The sequence below is a fragment of the Xenopus tropicalis genome, chromosome 8 (genome assembly GCF_000004195.4).
Source record: "Xenopus tropicalis strain Nigerian chromosome 8, UCB_Xtro_10.0, whole genome shotgun sequence".
Taxonomy (NCBI): domain Eukaryota; kingdom Metazoa; phylum Chordata; class Amphibia; order Anura; family Pipidae; genus Xenopus; species Xenopus tropicalis.
Genome location: NC_030684.2, coordinates 1,270,069 through 1,297,616, shown reverse-complemented (window position 1 = coordinate 1,297,616; position 27,548 = coordinate 1,270,069). Strand labels below are relative to the sequence as shown.

Sequence of the window (27,548 nt, the reverse complement as noted above, 5' to 3'; positions counted from 1 at the left end):
TACACTCACCCGAGCCTAATACTACACATTCACCCACCTATACACTCCACACATCACCAAACCTATACACTCACCACCTTTGCATAAGACTACAACCCACCTTAAACACTCACACTCATCCCACCTTTATTACACTCAGTCCTTCCCTACTATCATACTCGACCCACCCTATAACCTTCACACTCATTCTCTAGTACACAAATCGACCCAAAACAATAAACAACAACCCACATATACACTCACACTCACCCACCAAATATACAACATCAACCCACCATAATTTACACTCACAACTTACCTATTACACTCACAACTCACCTATACACTCACCCAAACCATAGACACTCACCCATCCTCTATAACACCTCCCCTCACCCACCTTATACACTCACCCAACCCTATAAACTCACCCACCTTATACACTCACACTCACACCCACCCATATACTACTCACCGCACCTATACACTCACACTTTACCTATACCACTCACACTCACCGTATTTAGCACAATACACCCAACCTCATAAAACTCACCCACTTGTATACACCTCACACTCGACCCACCGTGAGTACACTCACCCAACCAATTATTCAGCACTCCACACCCTTGCCAATATCACCAGACTCAATTACATCTTCCTACACGTCCCACCTGATACACGTCACCCACCCTATACAAAACTCCACCACCTATACACTCACCACTCACCTTATTACACTTCTGACACTTACACTCAACTCACCCTATACCACTCACCCACGCCGTAACCCCCTACACCTTCAATTCCCCACCTTTAGGTTCGCGACTACCACACCCTCTCACGCCGCAACATTCCTTACCATATACACTCACCACTCTATCTTCACGCCACTTACTTACGCGCGAAATCACACTTACCTAACACTCAGCACTGCACCTAACCTCAGCACTCACACCCTAAAATACCAAACTCACTACAATCGACCGCATTTTACACTCACCCACCTATACACTCACCCCACCTATACACTCACACGTTTCACCTCCATACATTTCACTCTCACCATAGGTACTATCTCAACAGTACTCACGCTATACACTTCACACTATACATCTCAGCCCCAACCTTATACACTCACCCCCACCTATACCACTCCACACTTACACTCACACTTACACTCACCTATACAACTTATCAGCCACTCTACACTCCCCAGCCACATACTGCACCTATCACCACTCACATACACAACATAAACCCTAATTTTATTACCAACTATTTGCAGGTCATCCCACCCTTAAACTGCTATATATTAGCACCAGCAATCATGCTACAATCCAGATCTGGAAGTTGTAATATCGACGCTTTGTCCCAGTATAAACTCATCCAACCTCTGCTCCTCCGTGGACGCATCCCTAAGGCCCAAGAAACTTGCCCCCATAACAGTCCCCCCTATTCTTCAGGCTATTTTCCGGCCCAACCCCCACCATTGCATCCGGTGAAGGCCCCCCAGCTCACCTCCGTGAGGTAACACCCCTCTCATCCCCAAGCGAGCCTCCTCCCACCTAAAAGATTGCGTTTTAACAAGGAAGTCATAATAACCGCACAAAAAAATCTCCCGAACTACACTTGCCAAACTCAACACTAAGGAAAGCCCTCGTCACCCCACTACCCAAATCAACCTCCAAAGGACAAGTCAGGGCATTCCCTCAGACGCGGAGGAAAATATAATTAACCACCACCACCCAAATCACTGTCTCCCTCTCACCGTGAAGGAATTCCCTCGACCTCTCGCGTACACCTTAACCCACATTTTCCCCCGGGGCCAGGGGCCATTCCCATTACTTTCCCCACATCTTAGCACTGCCCTCACGCGTGAGCGAGAGCGCCCCGTACCCTTCCGCAACCAACCTCTCCCGCTTGGCAGGGGTGACGCCTTTGTTCCACCCAACCCCTTCACTTGCGACTCTCATCACCAGGGAAGATACCTCCACTACCTCATACATTACCCCCGGAGTATAAAACTTAGTACTCGGTCAGACCCATGCAACCTCTCAAATACCTCTACTCAACTGCCGTCCTCATCTCCGTAGAATTAGCCGACCTATCCCCACACAATGCTGAGTCACCAACCGACAAAGAGAGATACCCCCAGCCCAATTAGAAGATAAGCAAATTAGGCACCGGTGCCTCATTCCCAGACGTCAAAGAATCCCCAAAGTGCGAACCCAGAACCCCCTCCACTTCCCTACACCTATGAAGTTGCCTAGGAGGAAAAAAAACAAGCAACTCTACGTCTCCCAACGCTTCGCGCTCGTCTGGGTTACATCTGCTACGTGCGGCCTCAATTCTCTATGCTCAAAACCCCTTCCAAAAAAGAAGCTTAGACCTCTCTTTGTCCGACCCTTGCATTTGGAGCCGGGATCATGACCCGAAGTGTCAATATTTTTCCCAACACTTCCCTTGTCACTTAGCCCCTCACCGTGAGGAACCCCCTACTCCACATACATCCCCTGCGGTTATTTCTTTGGCTGCCTCGCCCGCTTGCTATCAGTCTTTTGTTTCGCCGTTAGTCATATCCCGCGCCCTCATTCCCTTTTATGCACCCTTGCCTCAAAACTGCCGCCTATCTCACCGTGAGGAAACCCCTCCTTATCTCTCTAACATCCGGATGCCCGGCAGTGATTCCCAACCCATCACCCCTCACCGTGAGGAGAAGCCCCATGCTCCCTAACGAGGCCTCTATTTCCATCTATCAAATTCTGTGGCCCTCCGTGGCCCAGAGCGGGCCATCTCCTCTCATATCTATTAACTACACTGTTAGACCCAATTCTTTTTTGCGATACTACCCCCTCAACGGTCCGCTATTGCAGAATTAGTTACAGTGCAAGAACCAAATTTTTTCCATCCATCTTAGCGAAACTAATCCCCGCCCCAATCTATATGGCGGACAACACCAACAATATCAAGTCATCCTTCCGCGCAATCGGAAACGGCCTGATGCCGCTCAAAGGGCATTCTCCCCATTATTCTCCCCCACTCCCTCACTATCGTCACGTCAGAAAGTGCGAAGACCCATCTATACTTTTGAGCCTGTTATACCAGACTGGGTAGGCGCCGACTTCTGCGGTATCTAGGTCTGATAACAGCATGCGCCAAACTCCCAGCGGCTCGTACTGGGTTAACTCCGCGCTCTCATCATATATTATGTGCTTAAGAGAATGCCCCTCCAGCCCCATACCGTACTATCGCTGGCAACCTGCGCCTAAGGGCATCTCTCCCCAGACTCACAAGTTCATCTCTGTATTTCTTGTCGCGCCGAAGTATCGCAGGCACATCACTGACCTTGTGTAACGAATATCCTCACTGTTCCCACCTATTACCCAACATCAATGCGCCATTAAAAACAACCATGGGTCTCACACGCCCACAACACAACTGAGGAGAACTTTAGTGGCCTCTTACCGGCCAATCGTCCCCTTTTCATCCTGCCCCTTCTTACTACCCTGAAGTGAGGTAGGTATCCTTAGACCCTCCAAACAACTTTTCTAGCACACATAGTACGCAAACATCTCTATCTCTCGAAGTCAGTTAGGCTGTGTCTAGAATACCCAGATACAGTGGAGGCAAGACCGCGCTGAGTGATGAAAAGGATATAATATCTAATGCAGAGCGGCCAGTTATCCCGCCAATCAGACATGCCAAAATCTCACCGTGAGCGTATATACCCATCACCAAGCGGCCCCACATACCAATCATATATGCCCAAACATACCCACCATTCTCCCGATGAAAAGGGAAACTGCAGGTTGTAACGGAAATTCCCCATTCATTAACCAACCGCAGAGTTTCCCAGTACTTAAGACCACAACACATCCCACACCAACGTGAGTAACTACTTCCGCCGGAGTTTTAACCATCCCCCCAGGCACTTTAAGAGCACCAACAAATAATAACCTGTCCCGGACAAGCGGCGGCGATATAACCATCCAAATCACCAACCCTACACTGCACCCTCACCGTGTACTCTGCACCACTAACGATACACTACCACCTCTCACCCACCTAAACCTCTATAAAAAATCCCCCCCCTTGCAGTTGAACCTGGCGGTCTCCCTCGGGCGCGAGTAGCAACCACCGTATGTGAGCCAAATTGCATTCCACACCCACATCCCCTCTTCTGCTTACCATGAGGCGTCGCTCGGGATTACTAGATCTAACGGCCGGGTTAATATGCCAGGAACCACCCCCTAATCGCTCCTAACCTCCTCCCACAACCCCCTACGTGGGAAATCGAAGTGGGTAAAGGCCAAGAAGGTTATTGCCCATAATTTTCGGCACCAACAACCAATGTATAGGAAAGCCCCCATTGAGCGGTGACTACATCTTATCAGCCAACGTTGCGAATCTCTGTTAGACACACTCTGTAAGTGGAATGACCCACCACCCCAGAAACCCCGGGCTACCAACCACTCCCCGGTCCGACAAATGAACAGGTGACATTTACACCCTAACACCCCCATATCCACTGCCGATCGCCGACTTCAACACATCCAGAGTGGACCTTGATTCTCTCCACATAACGTACAAACACCAGACTCTCTTCCCTTAATACACCTATAAAATGAGTGGCAAGTGGTAGCACTTTGTCCCCCGCGCGGCAGAGGGAGAGGCGGGCCCCCTCCAAGCACATCTGACCGCTTCGACCGTGGAGGTTAACACCTACGTCACTTAACCCGACCAATCCTATAGCTTATGGACCATAGCCCGCCCCGGCCTAAGACGAGATCAAACAACGCCTACACCCATTCGCGCGCCTCCATAGTGCCCAATCCAGGGTGCCATGTGCAATTCTCGGCCACCACCAACGTAGAGCGCAGCACGAAATAGACCGGACGACCCTCTACACTCGATCGACACGTCGCTGAGCGACAATCCCCACAAGATGGGCTAAGCTGACCTAAACACTGCCGTCTTAGGCGGCATTCGTGAAATAAACCCACAAGCTCTAACACTCCTTCCTCTATACTACATATTCTGGTTGCCGTTGCCACCTCTTAACCACATTGCAAGTCATGTTGGATTAATAGTGTATGATACAACTACAGACCTAATCGTTATAATACTCCAAACACAAATCCACCAAACACACAGAGCCAGCACTCCGCGAATTCAAACTAAATAACCTTCCAAAGGTGCCCGATTGCGCTCGTACTTTAAGCGACTCAAACCTAGCGGCGACGAGTTCCATCGCTCCCCACTACTTTCAACTTCACCATGCAACCGTTCCTAACATAATGCATTTAACACACACCCTGTATCGCGCGAGATGCCCACATAGAGTGACACTCTCACTCTAGTCAACTGTACTTATGGCGCGCGAGCCTGATATCCGACTTAGGCACCACGAGCTTATTCGATTCAAACAATTGGTAATATCCTTCAATATGTAATAATATAAATTGTTGATTCTTGGTCGAGCGTGCTTCGTGGAGCTTCTGTGAGCATCGGTATTTAAAACACACAATCCCAGCATCTTTCACGTTAATATGCCCTATCAACTAAGGAAGTGAAGACATTCACTTGTATACCCATTCTCTTATCGCCAAATCATCAACAATCCCGGGGCGGCATTCCCCACCTTACCCCCACCTAAGTCATCCCGCCCTCACTACACATTCCCCCAGGTCCAGGCCAAGCTAACCCATCCCCGGCTCCAGCCTCTCTCTAAACCCTTGAAGAAAACACAATCGCGCCGCGCACCTGTAGCAGAGACAAGCGGTGTGATATGCCCCACTCCTAAACGCCACTAACATTAAACGATCTAGACCCGTGCACCAGGTTGCGTGGAACCGATCAACTCACGTCTAAAATACACCATCTAAACTATTTCTCACCCAAGGACACCCGCCCCCACGTCATTCCTTGCCACATCCACAATCATGGCTCCTTCCCCCCCACTCTACCCTGCCTCCTCCTACGTTCTCGTCATAAGAAGAGGATAAACGGCTAGCACTGCTCAGACGGCGGTACCCCAACCCAACATTATCCTCCCAGAGAAACGAGTTGTCCCGGTAGTTCAGGGCCCCGTCTCCCCCACCAGCCCAACCCGGTCCTACACTCTAGCAATACCCCTCACCGTGAGGATAACCCCACTACCCAACATACACCGGCAGGGCATTCCACTAATGTCAATACTAACCCCTACAACCTAGTTCTTTAACCTACATCCAGCTGCAGAAGACCCCGACCCAACATCCCCGGGCAAGTGCTCAATTACCCGCGCAAACCCCGTCCCTGAGCTTTTAAGCCTTCTCCAATGGACCACAGCATGTCCCAAGCTGTAACCGCAACCCTCAGTGTGACCCAACGTATAACAGCCATAGGATTTATTACTCCCGGACCCGGACCTATATGGGCAATTTGGCGACCCCTCGTCGGAACCTCCTCCCTGCCCGTCTACTCGTGAATGAAAAGCCCCCTAGCACCATATTTCTGTCAATCATGGACTCCCCCTCACCCTAAGGCCTGCCGCCCTACAAAAATGAAGACATAATAACCCCAAACATAGCCCGCACCACTCTTAACTTTCGTCCACCGCACTATTTCTTCTCTATACTCGTGGATGCCGAACCACCCAATCGCCCCCAATTCTGCCCACTAAGCCCCCACCATCCCCCACCGCGCACGGGCTGTAGGGGGTGGCTGTCCACCGCAACTGGGGGCCCTTTCGCCGGCCTGTGGCACTGCAACGTGTGGCCTTGCAGCCCGTGCGGACCCGAGACCCCCTAGCCCCCCAGCCCCATCATCCCCCCCACAGCCGGCATTCCCGCACCTGCCGAACCCCTCTGCTCCAACTGCCCCCCCGTCGCCCAGGGTCACCGACACTGTATTAGCCCGTCTTTAATCTCGGCAATCTGAGTCACCAACACCTCAGTGGTTCAGGGCAATTTGTACCAGCCCTGCCTCACTCCATACAAGTACGCGTCCCCAGACACCCTTCAGGTCTGCTCTCTCACCGCTGGTACATTGCCAAGCCTCACCCCAATGTCAATGGCTTTTTAAAACATTACCCAACATCCCTCATTGTCAAAATGGGTTCCTCCAACACCCGCCACTATGGTCGCCTCTACCCAACTGTCCTCAAATATAGCACAGACCACTCAGCACCACTTGACCCACTAAGGGGGCACGATTGATTACCCTAGACGAACCCCCCTACCCAACATCCCCCGGCAGGGACTACCGGCACGCCACGAACCCCCTCACTGCCCGTCAATGCGCCAGGGAAATACCCCCCTACCAAACATCCCGCTGGCAGGGCATTCCCCAACCCCCTCACTGCCCTCACCGTGAGGAACCCCCTACCCAACACCCCCCGGCAGGGCATTCCCCAACCCCCTCACTGCCCTCACTGTGAGGCATTCCCCAAGCGCTCTGGGGGCACCCGACAGTGGGTAATGCCCTGCTGCCCAGGCTCTAGGCCCAGTTGTCCTACTGACCCATTGCTACTCTGACAGTGGGCACAACAGTGAGGGCATCTGGGCATGTAAGAGTTGCACATTCACCCCTCCGATCACCCCATACATTAGGGGGTGGGGCCACTAGAGATCACAGCTGCTCTGCCCAAGTGCAGGGCACAAGTGCTATGCCAATAGGATGCCAGTGGGCACAGTGATAAATACCCGGCTGCAGGGTGAGAGGATATGGATATATGTCTATGTACATGCCCCCTGCAGTGGCCCCTCAGCACCCCCCCCCCAATACCACAAAGAGGCAGTTGCTATCAGTCAGCAGGAGGTTAATGATTTATTACCCCAAATAAATAGGTTGTGAGCAAACAAATCCCCTATATAAGGGCACAGAGTGGCACCCGGGGGCATTAGTACAGTGAGAGCCACACACGGTGCCATGAAGAGTCTCCTCTGCGCCATTCTCTTTGCCTTCCTCGCGGGCACCGATGCCAAGGTCTTCGCCAAATGTGACCTGGCCAAGGTGCTGAAAGCCGGGGGCCTGGACGGTTACTATGGCTACAGCCTGGCTAACTGTATGTACCAACATCTGCCCAGTTCTTCCTGCCCAGTGTGACACCCCCTTGTGCCCGCTAATGCCCTCCTTGTTTCAGGGATGTGCCTGTCGTACTACGAGAGCCGCTACACCACCAACGCCATGTACGACAACGGCTGGAGCCGGGATTATGGGGTCTTCCAGATCAACAGCTACTGGTGGTGCAACGACGGCAAGACCTCCGGAGCGGTGGCAGCCTGTGGCATCAGCTGTAGCAGTATGTGCCCACGTGTCTGTGTGCCCGCGTGTCTGTGTGCCCGTGTGTCTGTGTGCCCGTGTGTCTGTGTGCCCGTGTGTCTGTGTGCCCGTGTGTCTGTGTGCCCACGTGTCTGTGTGCCCGTGTGTCTGTGTGCCCACGTGTCTGTGTGCCCATGTGTCTGTGTGCCCGCGTGTCTGTGTGCCCACGTGTCTGTGTGCCCGTGTGTCTGTGTGCCCGCGTGTCTGTGTGCCCATGTGTCTGTGTGCCCATGTGTCTGTGTGCCCACGTGTCTGTGTGCCCATGTGTCTGTGTGCCCGCGTGTCTGTGTGCCCGTGTGTTAGTTATAGGGGTTAGTTACAGTACCCCAATGTGTCCCCGCTCTAGGGTAGGTAGGGCCGGGGTTAGTTACAGTACCCCAATGTGTCCCCGCTCTAGGGTAGATAGGGCCGGGGATAGTTATAGTACCCCAATGTGTCCCCGCTCTAGGGTAGGTAGGCCCGGGGTTAGTTACAGTACCCCAATGTGTCCCCGCTCTAGGGTAGATAGGGCCGGGGTTAGTTACAGTACCCCAATGTGTCCCCGCTCTAGGGTAGATAGGGCCGGGGTTAGTTACAGTACCCCAATGTGTCCCCGCTCTAGGGTAGATAGGGCCGGGGTTAGTTACAGTACCCCAATGTGTCCCCGCTCTAGGGTAGATAGGGCCGGGGTTAGTTATAGTACCCCAATGTGTCCCCGCTCTAGGGTAGATAGGGCCGGGGATAGTTACAGTACCCCAATGTGTTACCGCTCTAGGGTAGATAGGGCCGGGGTTAGTTACAGTACCCCAATGTGTTACCGCTCTAGGGTAGATAGGGCCGGGGATAGTTACAGTACCCCAATGTGTTCCCGCTCTAGGTAGATAGGGCCGGGGTTAGTTAAAGTACCCCAATGTGTCCCCGCTCTAGGGTAGATAGGGCCGGGGATAGTTACAGTACCCCAATGTGTTACCGCTCTAGGGTAGATAGGGCCAGGGATAGTTACAGTACCCCAATGTGTCCCCGCTCTAGGGTAGATAGGGCCGGGGATAGTTACAGTACCCCAATGTGTCCCCGCTCTAGGGTAGATAGGGCCGGGGTTAGTTACAGTACCCCAATGTGTCCCCGCTCTAGGGTAGATAGGGCCGGGGATAGTTACAGTACCCCAATGTGTCCCCGCTCTAGGGTAGATAGGGCCGGGGATAGATATAGTACCCCAATGTGTCCCCGCTCTAGGGTAGATAGGGCCAGGGATAGTTATAGTACCCCAATGTGTCCCCGCTCTAGGGTAGATAGGGCCGGGGATAGTTATAGTACCCCAATGTGTCCCCGCTCTAGGGTAGATAGGGCCGGGGTTAGTTACAGTACCCCAATGTGTCCCCGCTCTAGGGTAGGTAGGCCCGGGGTTAGTTACAGTACCCCAATGTGTCCCCGCTCTAGGGTAGGTAGGGCCGGGGTTAGTTACAGTACCCCAATGTGTCCGCTCTAGGGGTTAGATAGGGCCGGGGATAGTTACAGTACCCCAATGTGTCCCCGCTCTAGGTAGATAGGGCCGGGGTTAGTTATAGTACCCCAATGTGTCCCCGCTCTAGGGTAGATAGGGCTGGGGTTAGTTACAGTACCCCAATGTGTCCCCGCTCTAGGGTAGATAGGGCCGGGGTTAGTTACAGTACCCCAATGTGTCCCCGCTCTAGGGTAGATAGGGCCGGGGTTAGTTACAGTACCCCAATGTGTCACATATAATAATTTTTTACATTTTCCCCAGATTTAATGAATGATGACATCACAGATGACATCACATGTGCCAAGAGAGTCGTGCGAGACCCCAATGGCATGGGGGCCTGGTGAGTTCTGACTTGGGGCAAATGGCAGTGGTCTAGGGGGGCTCATGTACATCACATGGTCTGTTTGTGGTCTAGGGGGGCTCATGTACATCACATGGTCTGTTTGGGGTCTAGGGGGGCTCATGTACATCACATGGTCTGTTTGTGGTCTAGGGGGGGCTCATGTACGTCACATGGTCTGTTTGGGGTCTAGGGGGGCTCATGTACATCACATGGTCTGTTTGGGGTCTAGGGGGGGCTCATGTACATCACATGGTCTGTTTGGGGTCTAGGGGGCTCATGTACATCACATGGTCTGTTTGGGGTCTAGGGGGGCTCATGTACATCACATGGTCTGTTTGGGGTCTAGGGGGGCTCATGTACATCACATGGTCTGTTTGGGGTCTAGGGGGGCTCATGTACATCACATGGTCTGTTTGGGGTCTAGGGGGGCTCATGTACATCACATGGTCTGTTTGGGGTCTAGGGGGGCTCATGTACATCACATGGTCTGTTTGTGGCTAATAATAAATCCATGTATTTCTGGCAGGGTTGCATGGAATAATTACTGCAAGAACAAAGACGTCAGCAGTTTTGTAAGTGGCTGTGTTCTGTGAGGAAGAGCCGACCCCCTGCAACTCCCGGCAACTCCCGGCACCTCCCGGCAACTCCCGGCACCTCCCGGCAACTCCCTGCAACTCCCTGCAACTCCCGGCAACTCCCGGCAACTCCCTGCACCTTTCACTCAGCTTTGCAATTTGTTATTTCTTAACATTTCCACATATAAAAGCTGTGAAACCATTTCCCTGGGCTCTTGTGTTCTCTCTATGCCCCCCGTACTGTACTGCCTGTATATACACCCCCTAGCCCCCCTGTATATACACCCCCTAGCCCCCCTGTATATACACCCATAGCCCCCCTGTATATACACCCCCTAGCCCCCCTGTATATACACCCATAGCCCCCCTGTATATACACCCCCTAGCCCCCCTGTATATACACCCCTAGCCCCCATGTATATACACCCCTAGCCCCCCTATATATACACCCATAGCCCCCCTGTATATACACCCCCTAGCCCCCCTGTATATACACCCATAGCCCCCTGTATATACACCCCCTAGCCCCCCCTGTATATACACCCATAGCCCCCCTGTATATACACCCATAGCCCCCCTGTATATACACCCCCCTAGCCCCCCTGTATTTACACCCCTAGCCCCCATGTATATACACCCCTAGCCCCCCTGTATATACACCCCCTAGCCCCCTGTATATACACCCTAGCCCCCCTGTATATACACCCCCTAGCCCCCCCTGTATATACACCCCCTAGCCCCCCTGTATATACACCCCCTAGCCCCTTGTATATACACCCCCTAGCCCCCCTGTATATACACCCCCCTAGCCCCCCCTGTATATACACCCCCTAGCCCCCCCCCTGTATATACACCCCCTTGTTGGGAGAGCACCCTACACTTGACTTGTTGGGAGAGCACCCTACAGTTGACTTGTTGGGATAGCAGCCTACAGTTGACTTGTTGGGAGAGCACCCTACACTTGACTTGTTGGGGGAGCACCCTACAGTTGACTTGTTGGGAGAGCACCCTACACTTGACTTGTTGGGAGAGCAGCCTACACTTGACTTGTTGGGAGAGCACCCTACACTTGACTTGTTGGGGGAGCACCTTACAGTTGACTTGCTGGGAGAGCAGCCTACACTTGACTTGTTGGGAGAGCAGCCTACACTTGACTTGTTGGGAGAGCAGCCTACACTTGACTTGTTGGGAGAGCACCCTACACTTGACTTGTTGGGGGAGCACCCTACAGTTGACTTGTTGGGAGAGCAGCCTACACTTGACTTGTTGGGAGAGCACCCTACAGTTGACTTGTTGGGAGAGCACCCTACAGTTGACTTGTTGGGAGAGCAGCCTACACTTGACTTGTTGGGAGAGCACCCTACACTTGACTTGTTGGGAGAGCACCCTACACTTGACTTGTTGGGAGAGCAGCCTACACTTGACTTGTTGGGAGAGCAGCCTACACTTGACTTGTTGGGAGAGCAGCCTACACTTGACTTGTTGGGGGAGCACCCTACACTTGACTTGTTGGGAGCGCAGCCTACACTTGACTTGTTGGGGGAGCACCCTACACTTGACTTGTTGGGAGAGCAGCCTACACTTGACTTGTTGGGGGAGCACCCTACACTTTACATGTTGGGAGAGCAGCCTACACTTGACTTGTTGGGAGAGCAGCTTACACTTGACTTGTTGGGAGAGCACCCTAGACTTTACATGTTGGGAGAGCACCCTAGACTTTACATGTTGGGAGAGCAGCCTACACTTGACTTGTTGGGAGAGCAGCCTACACTTGACTTGTTGGGAGAGCAGCCTACACTTGACTTGTTGGGGGAGCAGCCTACACTTGACTTGTTGAGGGAGCACCCTACACTTTACATGTTGGGAGAGCAGCCTACACTTGACTTGTTGGGAGAGCACCCTACACTTGACTTGTTGGGAGAGCAGCCTACACTTGACTTGTTGGGAGAGCAGCCTACACTTGACTTGTTGGGAGAGCACCCTACACTTGACTTGTTGGGAGAGCAGCCTACACTTGACTTGTTGGGAGAGCAGCCTACAATTGACTTGTTGGGAGAGCAGCCTACACTTGACTTGTTGGGGGAGCACCCTACACTTGACTTGTTGGGAGCGCAGCCTACACTTGACTTGTTGGGAGAGCAGCCTACACTTGACTTGTTGGGAGAGCACCCTACAGTTGACTTGTTGGGAGAGCACCCTACAGTTGACTTGTTGGGAAAGCAGCCTACACTTGACTTGTTGGGAGAGCACCCTACACTTGACTTGTTGGGAGAGCACCCTACACTTGACTTGTTGGGAGAGCACCCTACACTTGACTTGTTGGGAGAGCACCCTACAGTTGACTTGTTGGGAGAGCAGCCTACACTTGACTTGTTGGGAGAGCACCCTACACTTGACTTGTTGGGGGAGCACCCTACACTTGACTTGTTGGGAGAGCACCCTACACTTGACTTGTTGGGGGAGCAGCCTACACTTGACTTGTTGGGAGAGCAGCCTACACTTGACTTGTTGGGGGAGCACCCTACACTTGACTTGTTGGGAGAGCACCCTACACTTGACTTGTTGGGGGAGCAGCCTACACTTGACTTGTTGGGAGAGCAGCCTACACTTGACTTGTTGGGGGAGCACCCTACACTTGACTTGTTGGGAGCGCAGCCTACACTTGACTTGTTGGGGGAGCACCCTACACTTGACTTGTTGGGAGAGCAGCCTACACTTGACTTGTTGGGGGAGCACCCTACACTTGACATGTTGGGAGAGCAGCCTACACTTGACTTGTTGGGAGAGCAGCCTACACTTGACTTGTTGGGAGAGCAGCTTACACTTGACTTGTTGGGAGAGCACCCTAGACTTTACATGTTGGGAGAGCACCCTAGACTTTACATGTTGGGAGAGCAGCCTACACTTGACTTGTTGGGAGAGCAGCCTACACTTGACTTGTTGGGGGAGCAGCCTACACTTGACTTGTTGGGGGAGCACCCTACACTTGACTTGTTGGGGGAGCACCCTACACTTTACATGTTGGGAGAGCAGCCTACACTTGACTTGTTGGGAGAGCAGCCTACACTTGACTTGTTGGGAGAGCAGCCTACACTTGACTTGTTGGGAGAGCAGCCTACACTTGACTTGTTGGGAGAGCACCCTACACTTGACTTGTTGGGAAAGCAGCCTACACTTGACTTTTGGGGGAGCAGCCTACACTTGACTTGTTGGGAGAGCAGCCTACACTTGACTTGTTGGGAAAGCAGCCTACACTTGACTTGTTGGGAAAGCAGCCTACACTTGACTTGTTGGGGGAGCAGCCTACACTTGACTTGTTGGGGGAGCAGCCTACACTTGACTTGTTGGGAGAGCACCCTACACTTGACTTGTTGGGAGAGCAGCCTACACTTGACTTGTTGGGAGAGCAGCCTACACTTGACTTGTTGGGAGAGCAGCCTACACTTGACTTGTTGGGAGAGCACCCTACACTTGACTTGTTGGGAGAGCAGCCTACACTTGACTTGTTGGGAGAGCAGCCTACAATTGACTTGTTGGGAGAGCAGCCTACACTTGACTTGTTGGGGGAGCACCCTACACTTGACTTGTTGGGAGCACAGCCTACACTTGACTTGTTGGGGGAGCACCCTACACTTGACTTGTTGGGAGAGCAGCCTACACTTGACTTGTTGGGGGAGCACCCTACACTTTACATGTTGGGAGAGCAGCCTACACTTGAATTGTTGGGAGAGCAGCTTACACTTGACTTGTTGGGGAGAGCACCCTAGACTTTACATGTTGGGAGAGCACCCTAGACTTTACATGTTGGGAGAGCAGCCTACACTTGACTTGTTGGGAGAGCAGCCTACACTTGACTTGTTGGGAGAGCAGCCTACACTTGACTTGTTGGGAGAGCAGCCTACACTTGACTTGTTGGGAGAGCAGCCTACACTTGACTTGTTGGGAGAGCAGCCTACACTTGACTTGTTGGGAGAGCAGCCTACACTTGACTTGTTGGGGGAGCAGCCTACACTTGACTTGTTGGGAAAGCAGCCTACACTTGACTTGTTGGGGGAGCAGCCTACACTTGACTTGTTGGGAAAGCAGCCTACACTTGACTTGTTGGGGGAGCAGCCTACACTTGACTTGTTGGGAGAGCAGCCTACACTTGACTTGTTGGGAAAGCAGCCTACACTTGACTTGTTGGGAGAGCAGCCTACACTTGACTTGTTGGGAGAGCAGCCTACACTTGACTTGTTGGGAGAGCAGCCTACACTTGACTTGTTGGGAGAGCAGCCTACACTTGACTTGTTGGGAGAGCAGCCTACACTTGACTTGTTGGGAGAGCAGCCTACACTTGACTTGTTGGGAGAGCAGCCTACACTTGACTTGTTGGGAGAGCAGCCTACACTTGACTTGTTGGGAGAGCAGCCTACACTTGACTTGTTGGGAGAGCACCCTACACTTGACTTGTTGGGAGAGCAGCCTACACTTGACTTGTTGGGAGAGCACCCTACAGTTGACTTGTTGGGAGAGCACCCTACAGTTGACTTGTTGGGAGAGCAGCCTACACTTGACTTGTGGGGAGAGCAGCCTACACTTGACTTGTGGGGAGAGCAGCCTACACTTGACTTGTTGGGAGAGCAGCCTACAGTTGACTTGTTGGGAGAGCAGCCTACACTTGACTTGTTGGGGGAGCAGCCTACACTTGACTTGTTGGGAGAGCACCCTACACTTGACTTGTTGGGAGAGCAGCCTACACTTGACTTGTTGGGAGAGCACCCTAGACTTGACTTGTTGGGAGAGCACCTTACACTTTACATGTTGGGGGGGCACCCTACAGTTGATATGTTGGGGGGGGGCACCCAGGAGCAGGAACTGGGGAAAGGGGGGAACATGGCTATGGTTTAGCAGCACGGCTGTAAGTGCAGCTAAAAGTCCATCTGGGTGCAGTTTGGACTATGAGAGAGTAAATGTGGGGATCTGACATTTGGGTGATACTGGTTTTATAAGGACACCCCTTTACGTACCCCATCAGAACCCCTATATATAGTTAGTAATTATGGAAAGAGCTGGAGATGCAGGATATTTAGAATCAGAACCAAACCCAAATAACTGATACTAACAGAACCAAATCCAGGGAAGAACTCTCTATCCTCAGGACTTTCTACCCGACCATAACGGGTACTTCCAGCTCATTCTCTTCCTTAGAGCCCCCTTTACCTGCTGGTTCCTCAGACTGTATATAATGGGGTTCAGCAGGGGGATCCCGGTGGAATATACCATGGAAGCTGCCATGTTGAGTGCCTGGGGGGGGGCATTACTGGGCAGCAGGTACATGAAGATCAGTGCCCCATAGTACAGCACCACAACCATAACATGGGAAGTGCAGGTGGAGAAGGCCTTCAGTCTGCCCGTTGGGCACGGGGTCCTAACGATGGCCATGCCAATGAAGAAGTAGGATGTGAGGATGAGGCCCAGGCAGCCGAACCCAAATACAAGGGCCGAGAGGGTGGCACAGATATCACTGGTCCTGGTGTCAGAGCAGGAGAGCCGTATCAGAGGCCGGACCTCACAGTACCGGTGGTTTATAGATTTTGCCCCACAGAACCGAAGGCCCAAAATGAGGCTGGTATGGACGGTGGCATTGAGCACCCCGCACAGCCAGGCGAAGGCGCCCAAAAGCACGCAAACCCTCTGGCTGATGATGAGCGTGTAGTGCAGAGGTTGGCATATTGCCACGTAGCGATCCAATGCCATGGCTGCCAGCAGGGTGCATTCTACCGTGGCACAGAGGGTGAACAGGTGGGCCTGCGCCATGCAGCCCGCAAAGGAGATGGTGCTGCTCTGCAGAGCGATGCCAACCAGGGTGCCGGGCACAGTGATGGACACGTAGAACATCTCCAGGAGGGACAAGTTGGCCAAGAAGAAGTACATGGGGGTGTGAAGGTGGGCATCCCCTGCAATGGCGACAATAACTAGGCAGTTCCCTAGCAACGTCAGCAGAAAAATAACCAAATACGCGATAAACGCCAGCCCCCCGAAACTAAAGAGATAAGACAGACCCAGAAGGGTGAATTCCATGACGACGGTCTGATTGCCCAGCTCCAGGGTTTCCCCATAACCAGCAGCCCCCATAAATGCCCCCTGTCTAATCGTGCTCCCCAAACTAATGGGGCCACCCCCAGCTAACAGGGGTATTGGATATTATACAAACAGGTGTCAGTCAAAGCCAGGGGGCCCCCCGTTGGGCAAGGTGTCACCCTGGGCAATAGTGGACAGACTGGGCATCTGAAACAGTGTTTGTTTATAGCAGTGGTGCCCAGTGGGTAGACGGTGACTTGGCAGCAGATCTGGGGAGCAGGGACCCCCACAGAACGCAAATGCCCCCACCATGCCGGGCACCAATCAGAAGCTCCTCGTTCATTATAGTCGATTTACCATTCTAACAGCAAAATGGTGGTCTTGGTGGGACTCTTCGTTGGTGGAGCTCAGAGATGCCAAGGGAAGAACGGGCAGAAGAGCTGACAATCATCAGCCGGGGGATAAAATTCACTCGAGGTCCAGTAGGAACTTTACAGCTGCTACATTTTGTGGGTGAGCAGAACCGGGGGTGAGTGACCAGCGCCGGGGAGTTTGGATCTCCCCAATATCTGTGCCTGGGGGTAAGCCCTAAATGGGTCTTCCCTTTACCCAGTGGTTCCGTGAATATGGGGGTTCTGCACTCTGTAACGTTCCTCAGTTCCGTCAGGTTCAGAACCCCCCACACTCTGGAACTCCCTGGTTCCTCTCCGGTGCAGTCGCTGTTTCCAAGGATATTAGGAGAGAGAAGCTGAGAGGGGGCACCGAGGGTGGCACCAGTCTCTGGGCAGAGAGGGCATGGGTGCTGGGGCTCAGAAACCTCTGTGGGTCCCTCACAGAATAATAATAATCAGTGTATTCAGGAGCAGGAACACCCACATATGTGTAAAATGGAGAAGAAACGCCTGACTTATCAATGCTGCGGTTGTGCCCCCCGAGGGCCCCAGGGCCCCTGCTGAATATGAGGCTCCTCATGAGAGACTCGTGCCTTGTGTTGTGTCAGCTCAACTGAAAAGCCAATAATGATGTGAACCAATAGCGTTGGTTTGAGATCTAATGATCTAATGGATCTATTGGGTTTCCCCAACACCAAACTGGGGGTCAGCGACCCAAGCAACCAGGAAGGTAACCAGGTAGGTACCTGAACCAATAGTGTGGCTTTTAGACAGTAATGACCCAATGGATTATGGCGCTTGGCCTATTGGGTTTCCAAACACCAAACTGGGGGTCAGCGACCCAAGCAACCAGGTAAGTAACCAGGTAGGTAACTGAACCAATAGTGTGGGTTTTAGACAGTAATGACCCAATGGATTGTGGCGCTTGGTCTATAGGTTTCCCCAACACCAAACTGGGAGTCAGCGACCCAAGCAACCAGGAAGGTAACCGGGTAGGTACCTGATCCAATAGTGTGGGTTTTAGACAGTAATGACCCAATGGATTGTGGCGCTTGGCCTATTGGGTTTCCCCTACACCAAACTGGGGGTCAGTGACCCAAGCAACCAGGAAGGTAACCAGGTAGGTACCTGAACCAATAGTGTGGGTTTTAGACAGTAATGACCCAATGGATTGTGGCGCTTGGCCTATTGGGTTTCCCCTACACCAAACTGGGGGGTCAGCGACCCAATCAACCAGGAAGGTAACCAGGTAGGTACCTGAGCCAATAGTGTGGGTTTTAGACAGTAATGACCCAATGGATTGTGGCGCTTGGCCTATTGAGTTTCCCCAACACCAAACTGGGGGTCAGTGACCCAATCAACCAGGAAGGTAACCAGGTAGGTACCTGAACCAATAGTGTGGGTTTTAGACAGTAATGATCCAATGGATTGTGGCGCTTGGCCTATTGGGTTTCCCCAACACCAAACTGGGGGTCAGCATCCCAAGCAACCAGGAAGGTAAGCAGGTAGGTACCTGAGCCAATAGTGGGCGCGGGTCTATTCTTTGACATTCTGACAATGGTGCCCTTGATAAACATTATCATCTGATTTACTGAGCAGGGGGCATCACCCCGGGGAACTGCTCCAGCTTGCGTGCCTAATTGCCCCGTTATTATAGCGCCAATCCCAGTAATTATCAGAGCAATCACGGTGCCAGGAGAGAACTGCCCACAAATAGTAATGATTGGGTGGATAATGAGGGTAATTGGGCAGTAACCGCAGATGAGCCTAAGAGATCCCAGTTGGCATTGAGATGCATCTTGTTGCCTGGTAAAGGCCATATAAACCCTCGGAAGGAGTGTGCCAGGGGAGACAGCAAGCACCGGCCTCGCCACTCTCGCCATCCAACTGGGCACAACTGGCTTCATGCACTGAAGATAAAGGCAAGTCCAATGTGGCACTTTACTGTTTGTGTGGGTTGGTACGTTGGGCACAATTTGTTGGGTAAAGCTCTATAAGGAACGTAGCTGTAGGGACACCTCTATGGTAAATTGTTCCTTCTCATCTCGGGGTTGCCCCATGTCCCTTCCTTCTACACAGAGTAACCCCAGGCTCCGCCTCTGTCTCCCCAGACGTGGGTGCAATGGTTTGCCCCTTGCTGCTCCTGCTGATCCCCCTGCCCTTTGTTCATGTACTGGGCCAGTCCGGCTGCCTTCTCTCTCCCCCCACCCTCACTGCTTACACCGAGGAAGGAGACGTCACTTTGGGCCTCATCGTTCCTATTAACACCATTTCTTCTCGGAAAGTCCTTTCTTTTAAAGATCGGCCGGCACCGCCCCAATGTGACCTGTAAGTACTGCCACCAACCCCTATCCCTAATACACTAACCCAAACCCTAAGGGCAGGAGAGGGGGGCAACATGAATAACACCCCATGCACAGGTAAGTAGAGCAACATGTTGCCCACCAACCCCTTGGATCTTACTCCCAGTGGCCCCAAAGCACATGTTCTGCCCAACAGAGCCTCCTGTAAGCTGCCACTCCATATGGGGCTACCAAATAGCCAATCACATTTAGTACCCCAGGTACATGGTTGTGTTGCTCCCCAACCAGTGGCTCACTGGTAAAACAAAGTTGAGGACCCCCAATATCAAGAGTGATGATCAAGTTGCCCCATATTATAGCAATGAGGCACCCCTCTGGCCGGCCCGATACTGAAGGACTCTACGTTACATTGCAGATTTCGGAGAGATCAGTACAAGTCCATCCTTGCTCTGCTCTTTGCCATTGAAGAAGTCAATAAAGACCCCCATCTTCTACCAAACGTCACCCTTGGGTTCCACATGTTGGACTCCTGCTTCGCTGAGGATTTTTCCCTCCGAGCAACGTTGCAGGCGGTGACAGGGAACAACAAAAATGCCCCAAACTTCAAATGTGCCCCCCGGACAAAAGTACCAGCTATTCTTGGGGACCCTTTGTCAACCTCCTCGGTGCCAATGGCTAGAGTCCTCGGGCTTTGGAGAGTGCCACAAGTAAGCAAATATGGCGAGACCTCATCAGTTAGTAGCACTAAGGGTCATTACCCTATTGGGGGGGGTGGTAAAAGTTATAAAGTTTGCCCCCAGATCTAGTAACCCATAGAAACCAGAAAGTAGCATCTGCTGGTCACATGACTGGAAGCAAACTTCTGGTTGCCGTGGGTTAGTGGACAAGGGGCCTACATTACCCCTTATGGGTGGATATATAGTGAATTTTTGGGTTTCTTTCCTAGTCTTTGCTCACAGTAACAGTCACACTTGTCCCCCTTGGCCCAAACACCAGTACCTAGTTTTAAATCTCCCCCAGCTACTCCAACCGAGCCAGGCTTCAAGCTTCCAGCTATCATTGAGGAGTGGAGGTCCCAGCCTTGAGTGTCCATCTGAACCATGGTGGTCTCTAGGATTTGTGTGATGAGCAGAAGGAGCCATCGCTCCACCACTGCAATGCACCCATTCTCTATGGGCAATTCTATCTGAGAAAGAAGTTGTTGGGTCAACTCTAGTGGCCAAAGTGGCTAAAAATAAACCCATTTGTAGGAAAGGTAAGTAATGCCCAGAAGATCAAGGAATGATGATGATATTTAGCTCTGGAGGTCCCAGCCTTGAGTGTCCATCTGAACCATGATGGTCTCTAGGATGTGTGTGATGAGCAGAAGGAGCCATTGCTCCACCACTGCAATACACCCAATCTCTATGGGCAATTCTATCTGTGAAAGCAGCTGTTGGTTGAGTCAACTCTATTGGCCAAAGTGGCCAAAGATAAACCCATTTGTGGGAAGGTAAGTAATGCCCAGTAGATCAAGGAATGATTATGTTTAGCTCTTTAACAGGGGCTGCTTGGCCTTTAAAGGCAAGGTCTTCACGCCAACATTTGAAGACCAGAACTTGTGTTGTTGATAGCCTCTGAGACCAAGCAGTAGCCCCACGTATCTGTCCAACGTGGCCAAGGTTATGTAATACGTGTCCATCCGTTTCCCAGGTCAGCTATGCAGCATCGTTCCCATCTCTGAGCAACAAAGTGGAATTTCCATCTTTTCTAAGAACCATCGTGAGCACCGAGGGGCAGCCGTACGCCCTGGTCGAGCTGTGTAAAACATTCGGATGGAACTGGATTGGGGTATTAATCTCTTCGACAGATTATGCCGTTCAAGGTGGGGTCGTTTTCAAGAGAGAGGCGGCCAAGAATGGGATCTGCATTGCTTACTATGAAACGATTGCCCTGGAGACAATCAGCCAAAGGATCCCTTCAGTGATGAAGAATGTCCGGGGCATAACGGCCACCGCCATTGTCCTCTTCTGCTCCCCTGCAGAAGTCAGTGCCATCTTAACCGAAGCCCTTCAGCAAAATGTCACCGGAAAGATCTGGATCGGGGTAGAAGCTTGGTTTACTTCTCCGGTCTTTTTCAAGCCAGAGTTCTGGAACCTTCTTAATGGTACCATCGGGATCTCCAGAAGCAGAAGGATCCTCCCATATTTCCCTCAGTTTCTCCAAGACTTCTATCCTTCCAGATACCCAAGGATGCTCAACATCCAGCAGTTCTGGGAAAGAACCTTTAACTGCAAATGGACCTCAGCAAACGGCACCCTTGGCCCAAACATTAAGGCTTGCACTGGGTCCGAGAGGCTGATAACAGATGATATTACAGAATACAATGACCCGGTCTCACAGTATGTGTATATGGCCCACAGCGCTCTCTTTGCCCTGGCTAATGCTCTCCATGATCTGATGGCCTGCAGACCTGGGGAAGGTCCATTCTCTGGTGGATCCTGCGCCAATAAACAAGATTTCCAGCAGTGGCAGGTCAGTAACAGCACTCTGACTTTTATCCATAGAGGTTCCTCATACATGTATGTGCCTGCACCAGTGGAGCTTACAGTCTAAGGTCCCTATCCCATTCATACAAAACATTGGCAAAGAAACACGGTCTCCAAAAGGGGCCTCCCACCCAATATATGAGTCAGCCAGTTTATCACTTCTTCATCTCTAAAGGTCCTTCCCAAACACATTGGCAAAGGAACACGGTCTCCAAAAGGGGCCTCCAACCCAATATATGAGTCAGCCAGTTTATCACTCCTTCATCTCTAAAGGTCCTTCCCAAACACATTGGCAAAGGAACACGGTCTCCAAAAGGGGCCTCCAACCCAATATATGAGTCAGCCAGTTTATCACTCCTTCATCTCTAAAGGTCCTTCCCAAACACATTGGCAAAGGAACACGGTCTCCAAAAGGGGCCTCCAACCCAATATATGAGTCAGCCAGTTTATCACTCCTTCATCTCTAAAGGTCCTTCCCAAAAACCTTATATCTGGTACATAACACATTAAATCTGAAGACTCCCCCCCTTCCTTTTAGAGAGGTCTTCTCCTGCCTTCTTACATTCACATCTTATTATAAGGTGATAGGGCAAACAATAGTGCCGAATTCTCCAGAAAGACCAATGTGATGGTTCTCCCAACAGCTCCTGTACTACCTAAAGAAGGTCCAGTTTGTGAACACAGCTGGGGAACTGGTGGCATTTGATGTCAATGGAGACAGCTATGGGTACTTTGATATTCTGAACTGGCGTTTGGACGGAAACCTCACTAGTCGCTATGTGAATGTTGGGACATTCAACAACTACATGAATAGTGAGCAGAAGCTTTCCATCAATGCAAGCTTCATCCTATGGGCAGATGGACTGGCCAAGGTCAGCAGGGCAAGCTCTATTATTGTTCTATTGCAGATGAGATGGGTTTTAGACAGTAATGACCTAATGGATTGTGGCGCTTGGCCTATTGGGTTTCCCCAACACCAAACTGGGGGTCAGTGACCCAATCAACCAGGAAGGTAACCAGGTAGGTACCTGAACCTACCTTGGAGATGATCTGGCCTCAGCACTGCTGGTCCACACCGCGTGTAATACACCTTCTCCGGTGGAACCTTCTTGGCTCCGGCTTCACTCTATGCTCCAAAAGAGTGTGGTTGCAGCAGTTGTGGAGAAGGAACTAGGTGGAGGCCTTCTGGTTAGCAATGAGCTTAAGTTTTCCTTTAAAACATATTAACTCAACTTTAGAAGAGAAGGTAAAGGAACCGTGAAGGATAAATATCTAAAAAATACTAAGCTAGCCCTTCCTATGTCATGTTATAGAGTTGGCCAAGTCCAGCTTGGACTTGTCCTTCAAAACATGGGACATGAAAGATGATGCTAAGAGGTAAATATTCATGTTGGGTTCCTCTCAAAGAGGGTCTACTAGAACCTTGAATCCAACCAGGTCACGGAACCTTGCACAGGTGAGGCTCCCACCCTTTTACCGTGTCATGTATGGGGAGAGCCGATTGGCTGTGAGGGTCACCATGAGAGCCTGAAGGCCTGAGCACTGATGGTTCATTGTTATCATACGTTTCTTACAGGTCTTTATGTCTTGCCCCCTGGAACAATTGATTTTTTCTTCCATTTTCCTTTTGTTCCACAAGGTTCCGAGCTCAGTCTGCACCGAGAGTTGCCCCCCCGGCTACAGGAAAGCCCCACGTACCGGCCAACCGCTGTGCTGCTTTGACTGTGTCTTGTGCCCAGATGGAATGATTTCCACCCAGATAAGTAAGTCTGTCATTTCCTTAGTCATATTCTGTTATAATGACACATGGGGGTTATGATAACTTAGTAAAAAATGAATAGTTATCAAGTTAGGGGGAGATTTGGGGTGAGTGCTTATTTGTGCCCTGGGTACCCCTGGAACTATAGTGGGGTGACTGTTACCCCAATGTTTCTATATATCTGTAACCTTGTTATGGGCTAAGGGGGCCCAGCCTGAAGGCCAGTTAGGGGGGGATTTGGGGTGAGTGCTTATTTGTGCCCTGGGTACCCCTGGAACTATAGCGGGGTGACTGTTACCCCAATGTTTCTATATATCTGTAACCTTGTTATGGGCTAAGGGGGCCCAGCCTGAAGGCCAGTTAGGGGGGGATTTGGGGGCTTATTTGTGCCCTGGGTACCCCTGGAACTATAGCGGGGTGACTGTTACCCCAATGTTCTATATATCTGTAACCTTGTTATGGGCTAAGGGGGCCCAGCCTGAAGGCCAGTTAGGGGGGGATTTGGGGGCTTATTTGTGCCCTGGGTACCCCTGGAACTATAGTGGGGTGACTGTTACCCCAATGTTTCTATATATCTGTAACCTTGTTATGGGCTAAGGGGGCCCAGCCTGAAGGCCAGTTAGGGGGGGATTTGGGGTGAGTGCTTATTTGTGCCCTGGGTACCCCTGGAACTATAGCGGGGTGACTGTTACCCCAATGTTTCTATATATCTGTAACCTTGTTATGGGCTAAGGGGGCCCAGCCTGAAGGCCAGTTAGGGGGGGGATTTGGGGTGAGTGCTTATTTGTGCCCTGGGTACCCCTGGAACTATAGCAGGGTGACTGTTACCCCAATGTTTCTATATATCTGTAACCTTGTTATGGGCTAAGGGGGCCCAGCCTGAAGGCCAGTTAGGGGGGGAAATTTGGGTTGGGTGTAAGTTGAATGAGAAACAGGGATAAAAATGTCCAGAAATCTCCATGCTGATTGGCTGATCTGGTGAGATTTATGAGATGATGGGAAACATTATCTCCATGAAATAAAATGGCATTACGACTCTAACTGCTGAGCAGCCCATAGAGCGCATGTAATATCTGGTTCCTAGTGGTTATTATTCATAGATTCATTTCTCCATTCCTCCTACAGACTCTATCGATTGCACAAGTTGCCCCCTGGATCAGTGGCCGAACAGTGAGAGAAACCAGTGCCTCCCTAAAGTGATTGAGTATCTTTCCTACCAGGAGCCACTGGGGCTGGTTCTGGCCTTGGTCTCCATGACCTTCTCGCTCATGACCGTAGCGGTTCTTTGCGTGTTCCTCAGGTTCCGAGACACCGTAATAGTGAAAGCCAACAACCGCAGTCTCAGTTACGTTCTCCTCCTCTCGTTGACATTCTGTTTCCTCTCATCCTTGACTTTTATCGGTTCCCCAACCGCAGTGACCTGTTCACTCAGACAAAGCATATTTGGGGTCATCTTTTCCCTCTGTGTCTCCTGCATCTTAGCCAAAACCATCATCGTGGTCATGGCTTTCAAAGCCACCAGACCAGACAGCCGACTGAGGCAGTGGGTGAGCTCCAAGACCACCGTACTTGTTGTAAGTCTTTCCACAATGGTGCAAGTCATTCTCATCGCCCTATGGCTCATCATTTCCCCGCCTTTCCTGGAGCACACTGTCCAAAGCATCACCGGGAAGGTTCTCCTGGAATGTAATGAGGGTTCCAGCCCCATGTTCTACTCAGTGTTGGGGTATCTCGGCTTTCTAGCCTTCCTCAGTTTTGTTGTTGCCTTCCTTGCCAGATCGCTACCAGATAATTTCAACGAAGCCAAGTATATCACCTTTAGCATGCTGATCTTCCTCAGCGTGTGGGTGTCCTTTATACCGGCCCATCTCAGCACTAAGGGCAAGTATATTGTCGCTACTGAGGTTTTTGCCATTATAGTCTCAGGCTCTGGCCTTCTGGGTTGTATATTTTGCCCAAAATGTTTTATTATTCTCCTTAGGCCATCGATGAATACCAAAGAATTTTTAGTCTCATCAAGGTCCAATTTTGATTGAATGTATAAAAAATATGTAGTTCTTCAAAAATAAACTCAATGAAGAAGCTGTAGTTTTGTCCTTAGACCAGTGATCCCCAACCAGTTGCTCATCAGCCCCTTGGATGTTGTTCCCAGTGCATAAAAAACTGGTTTACTGCCAAACAGGACCTCCTGTAGTCTACCAATCCACATTGGGCTACCAAATAACCAATCACAGTCTTTATTAGACACCCTTTTTTCATGCTTATGTGGTTCACCAACAATTTCTACATTCGAATGAGGCTCAAGGGTCAAAAAGGTTGGGGATCCCCTGCCCCATACAATACATATATAAGAGAGAGCAGCCTCCAGTAAGGCCCCCCTGGCCACTGGTGTAACGAGAAGCCAGATGTGACTGTAAAGAAGAGATGGGCAACCTGATGGTTATCCATAATAGCAGGAATATAGTTATACATATAAGTTCTTACACTCAGGGCTGTATTTAGGTTCGGTTGGGCCACCCTAGGCCCTCACCATAGTGACGTCACTTTGTATATTTGTCATTATATTATGTTATAGTTCCCATTGGACTATACCCAATAGCAATAGAGTGGCCAAGGCATGGTAGTTAAGAAGAATACACTGTTCCTCCATAGTTGCACCCAGTTGGTGATGCCAACATCCCATTACCCACTGCTCCTTGTGATACATCAGAAACACCAACCTTCTCTATCTCCTGCCAAACCTCACACAAGGAAAGTCCTTCATCCCCTGCAAATTCCATATTTGAGTGCTCCTTACACAGTGGCTTAGCATTGCCCCCAACAGACCAAACAGTTAAGGCTATAGGCACAGGGCAATGTAACCATCAGTAAATAAGGTAACAAATAACAAGAACGAAGCATGTAAGATGCATTTCTCCTGCTCTACATACAATTTCATGGGTTAAGTGTTCATATAAACCTTCACAAAATGGGCTAAGAATTAGTGAGAAGTGGGGCAACTCTAGAGAACCCTTGAAGAACCCTTGAAGATGTTATGAAGGAGGCACTGAGTAGTAAGAACAGAAAGAGTGGTTGGGTGAAGACTTAAGGTGGCCATACATGTGAAGATCCGCTCGCTTGCCTGATCAATATCTGGCCAATTTCAGGCCAGATATCGGTCGGGCATGCCCCCCATTTCTGCCCCTACACGGGCCAATAAGCTGCTGAATCGGTCCAAGGGACCCATATCGGCAGCTACAATCGGCCAATGTATGGGGGCCTTAAGGGAACAATGTTCAGCAGAGGTCAAGATGCAGTTTAACCTGCAATCTTAGAACTTTCCCATGCTCTTTCCAATTAGATGAATTAGACCCTTTCTCCAAAAAAAGTAGAATATCTCAAGTATAAGACCTTTGCACTGTATTTACACCTATAGTAGTGATGGGCTGTGTTGCACTAAAGGTCCCCATACACAGGCCGATTGTAGCTGCCGATATGGGTCCCTTGGACCGGTTCGGCAGCTTATCGGCCCGTGTATGGGCACTCCTGACGGGCCTGCCTGACCGATATCTGGCCTGAAATTGGCCAAATATTGATCGGGCAGGTTAAAAAATTTAGTTGGATCGAGGACCGCATCGGCTTGTTGATGCGGTCCCCGAACCGACTGCCCCATTGCCGCCATTATAAGGGCCAAACGATCGAATTAGCCTACATTTTCCCCGATATCGCCCACCCGTAGGTGGGGATATCGGGAGAAGATCCGCTCAGTTGGCAACCTCGCCAAGCAAGCGGATCTTCACGTGTATGGCCACCTTTATTCTTCACCCAATCACTCCTTCT

The 27,548-nt window shown here is 51.1% G+C and overlaps 3 protein-coding genes across 3 annotated transcripts; 2 read left to right on the top strand and 1 right to left on the bottom strand.

The window, feature by feature from the left end:
• The first annotated feature begins 7,853 nt into the window (after window positions 1–7,853).
• Window positions 7,854–10,888, top strand: LOC116407060 (lysozyme C-1-like). Its single transcript, XM_031892361.1, has 4 exons — window positions 7,854–8,029; window positions 8,108–8,266; window positions 10,028–10,106; window positions 10,636–10,888. The coding sequence occupies exons 1-4, from the start codon at window positions 7,894–7,896 to the stop codon at window positions 10,700–10,702; spliced, it is 441 nt and encodes a 146-aa protein (XP_031748221.1). The 5' UTR covers window positions 7,854–7,893; the 3' UTR covers window positions 10,703–10,888.
• A 4,932-nt stretch (window positions 10,889–15,820) lies between these two features.
• LOC105945708 (olfactory receptor 5B21-like) lies at window positions 15,821–16,747 on the bottom strand. Its single transcript, XM_031891001.1, has one exon. It carries the CDS (start codon window positions 16,745–16,747, stop codon window positions 15,821–15,823), a length of 927 nt encoding a protein of 308 aa, XP_031746861.1.
• Window positions 16,748–17,057: 310 nt separating this feature from the next.
• On the top strand, window positions 17,058–25,761 carry LOC100488863 (extracellular calcium-sensing receptor). Its single transcript, XM_031891000.1, has 8 exons — window positions 17,058–17,229; window positions 19,251–19,467; window positions 19,858–20,051; window positions 21,073–21,956; window positions 22,615–22,842; window positions 23,610–23,733; window positions 24,855–25,633; window positions 25,711–25,761. Exons 1-8 carry the CDS (start codon window positions 17,058–17,060, stop codon window positions 25,759–25,761), a joined length of 2,649 nt encoding a protein of 882 aa, XP_031746860.1.
• The last annotated feature ends 1,787 nt before the right edge of the window (window positions 25,762–27,548 follow it).

Excerpts from the sequence above, each read along its gene's own strand:
- LOC116407060 (XM_031892361.1), top strand. The coding sequence starts at position 7,894 with ATGAAGAGTCTCCTCTGCGCCATTCTCTTTGCCTTCCTCGCGGGCACC. Across the intron at positions 8,030-8,107 it reads TGGCTACAGCCTGGCTAACT|GGATGTGCCTGTCGTACTAC; the intron begins GTATGTACCAAC and ends TCCTTGTTTCAG. Across the intron at positions 10,107-10,635 it reads CCCAATGGCATGGGGGCCTG|GGTTGCATGGAATAATTACT; the intron begins GTGAGTTCTGAC and ends TATTTCTGGCAG.
- LOC105945708 (XM_031891001.1), bottom strand. The coding sequence starts at position 16,747 with ATGGAATTCACCCTTCTGGGTCTGTCTTATCTCTTTAGTTTCGGGGGG.
- LOC100488863 (XM_031891000.1), top strand. The coding sequence starts at position 17,058 with ATGCCGGGCACCAATCAGAAGCTCCTCGTTCATTATAGTCGATTTACC. Across the intron at positions 21,957-22,614 it reads AAGATTTCCAGCAGTGGCAG|CTCCTGTACTACCTAAAGAA; the intron begins GTCAGTAACAGC and ends TTCTCCCAACAG. Across the intron at positions 22,843-23,609 it reads GGGCAGATGGACTGGCCAAG|GTTCCGAGCTCAGTCTGCAC; the intron begins GTCAGCAGGGCA and ends TTGTTCCACAAG.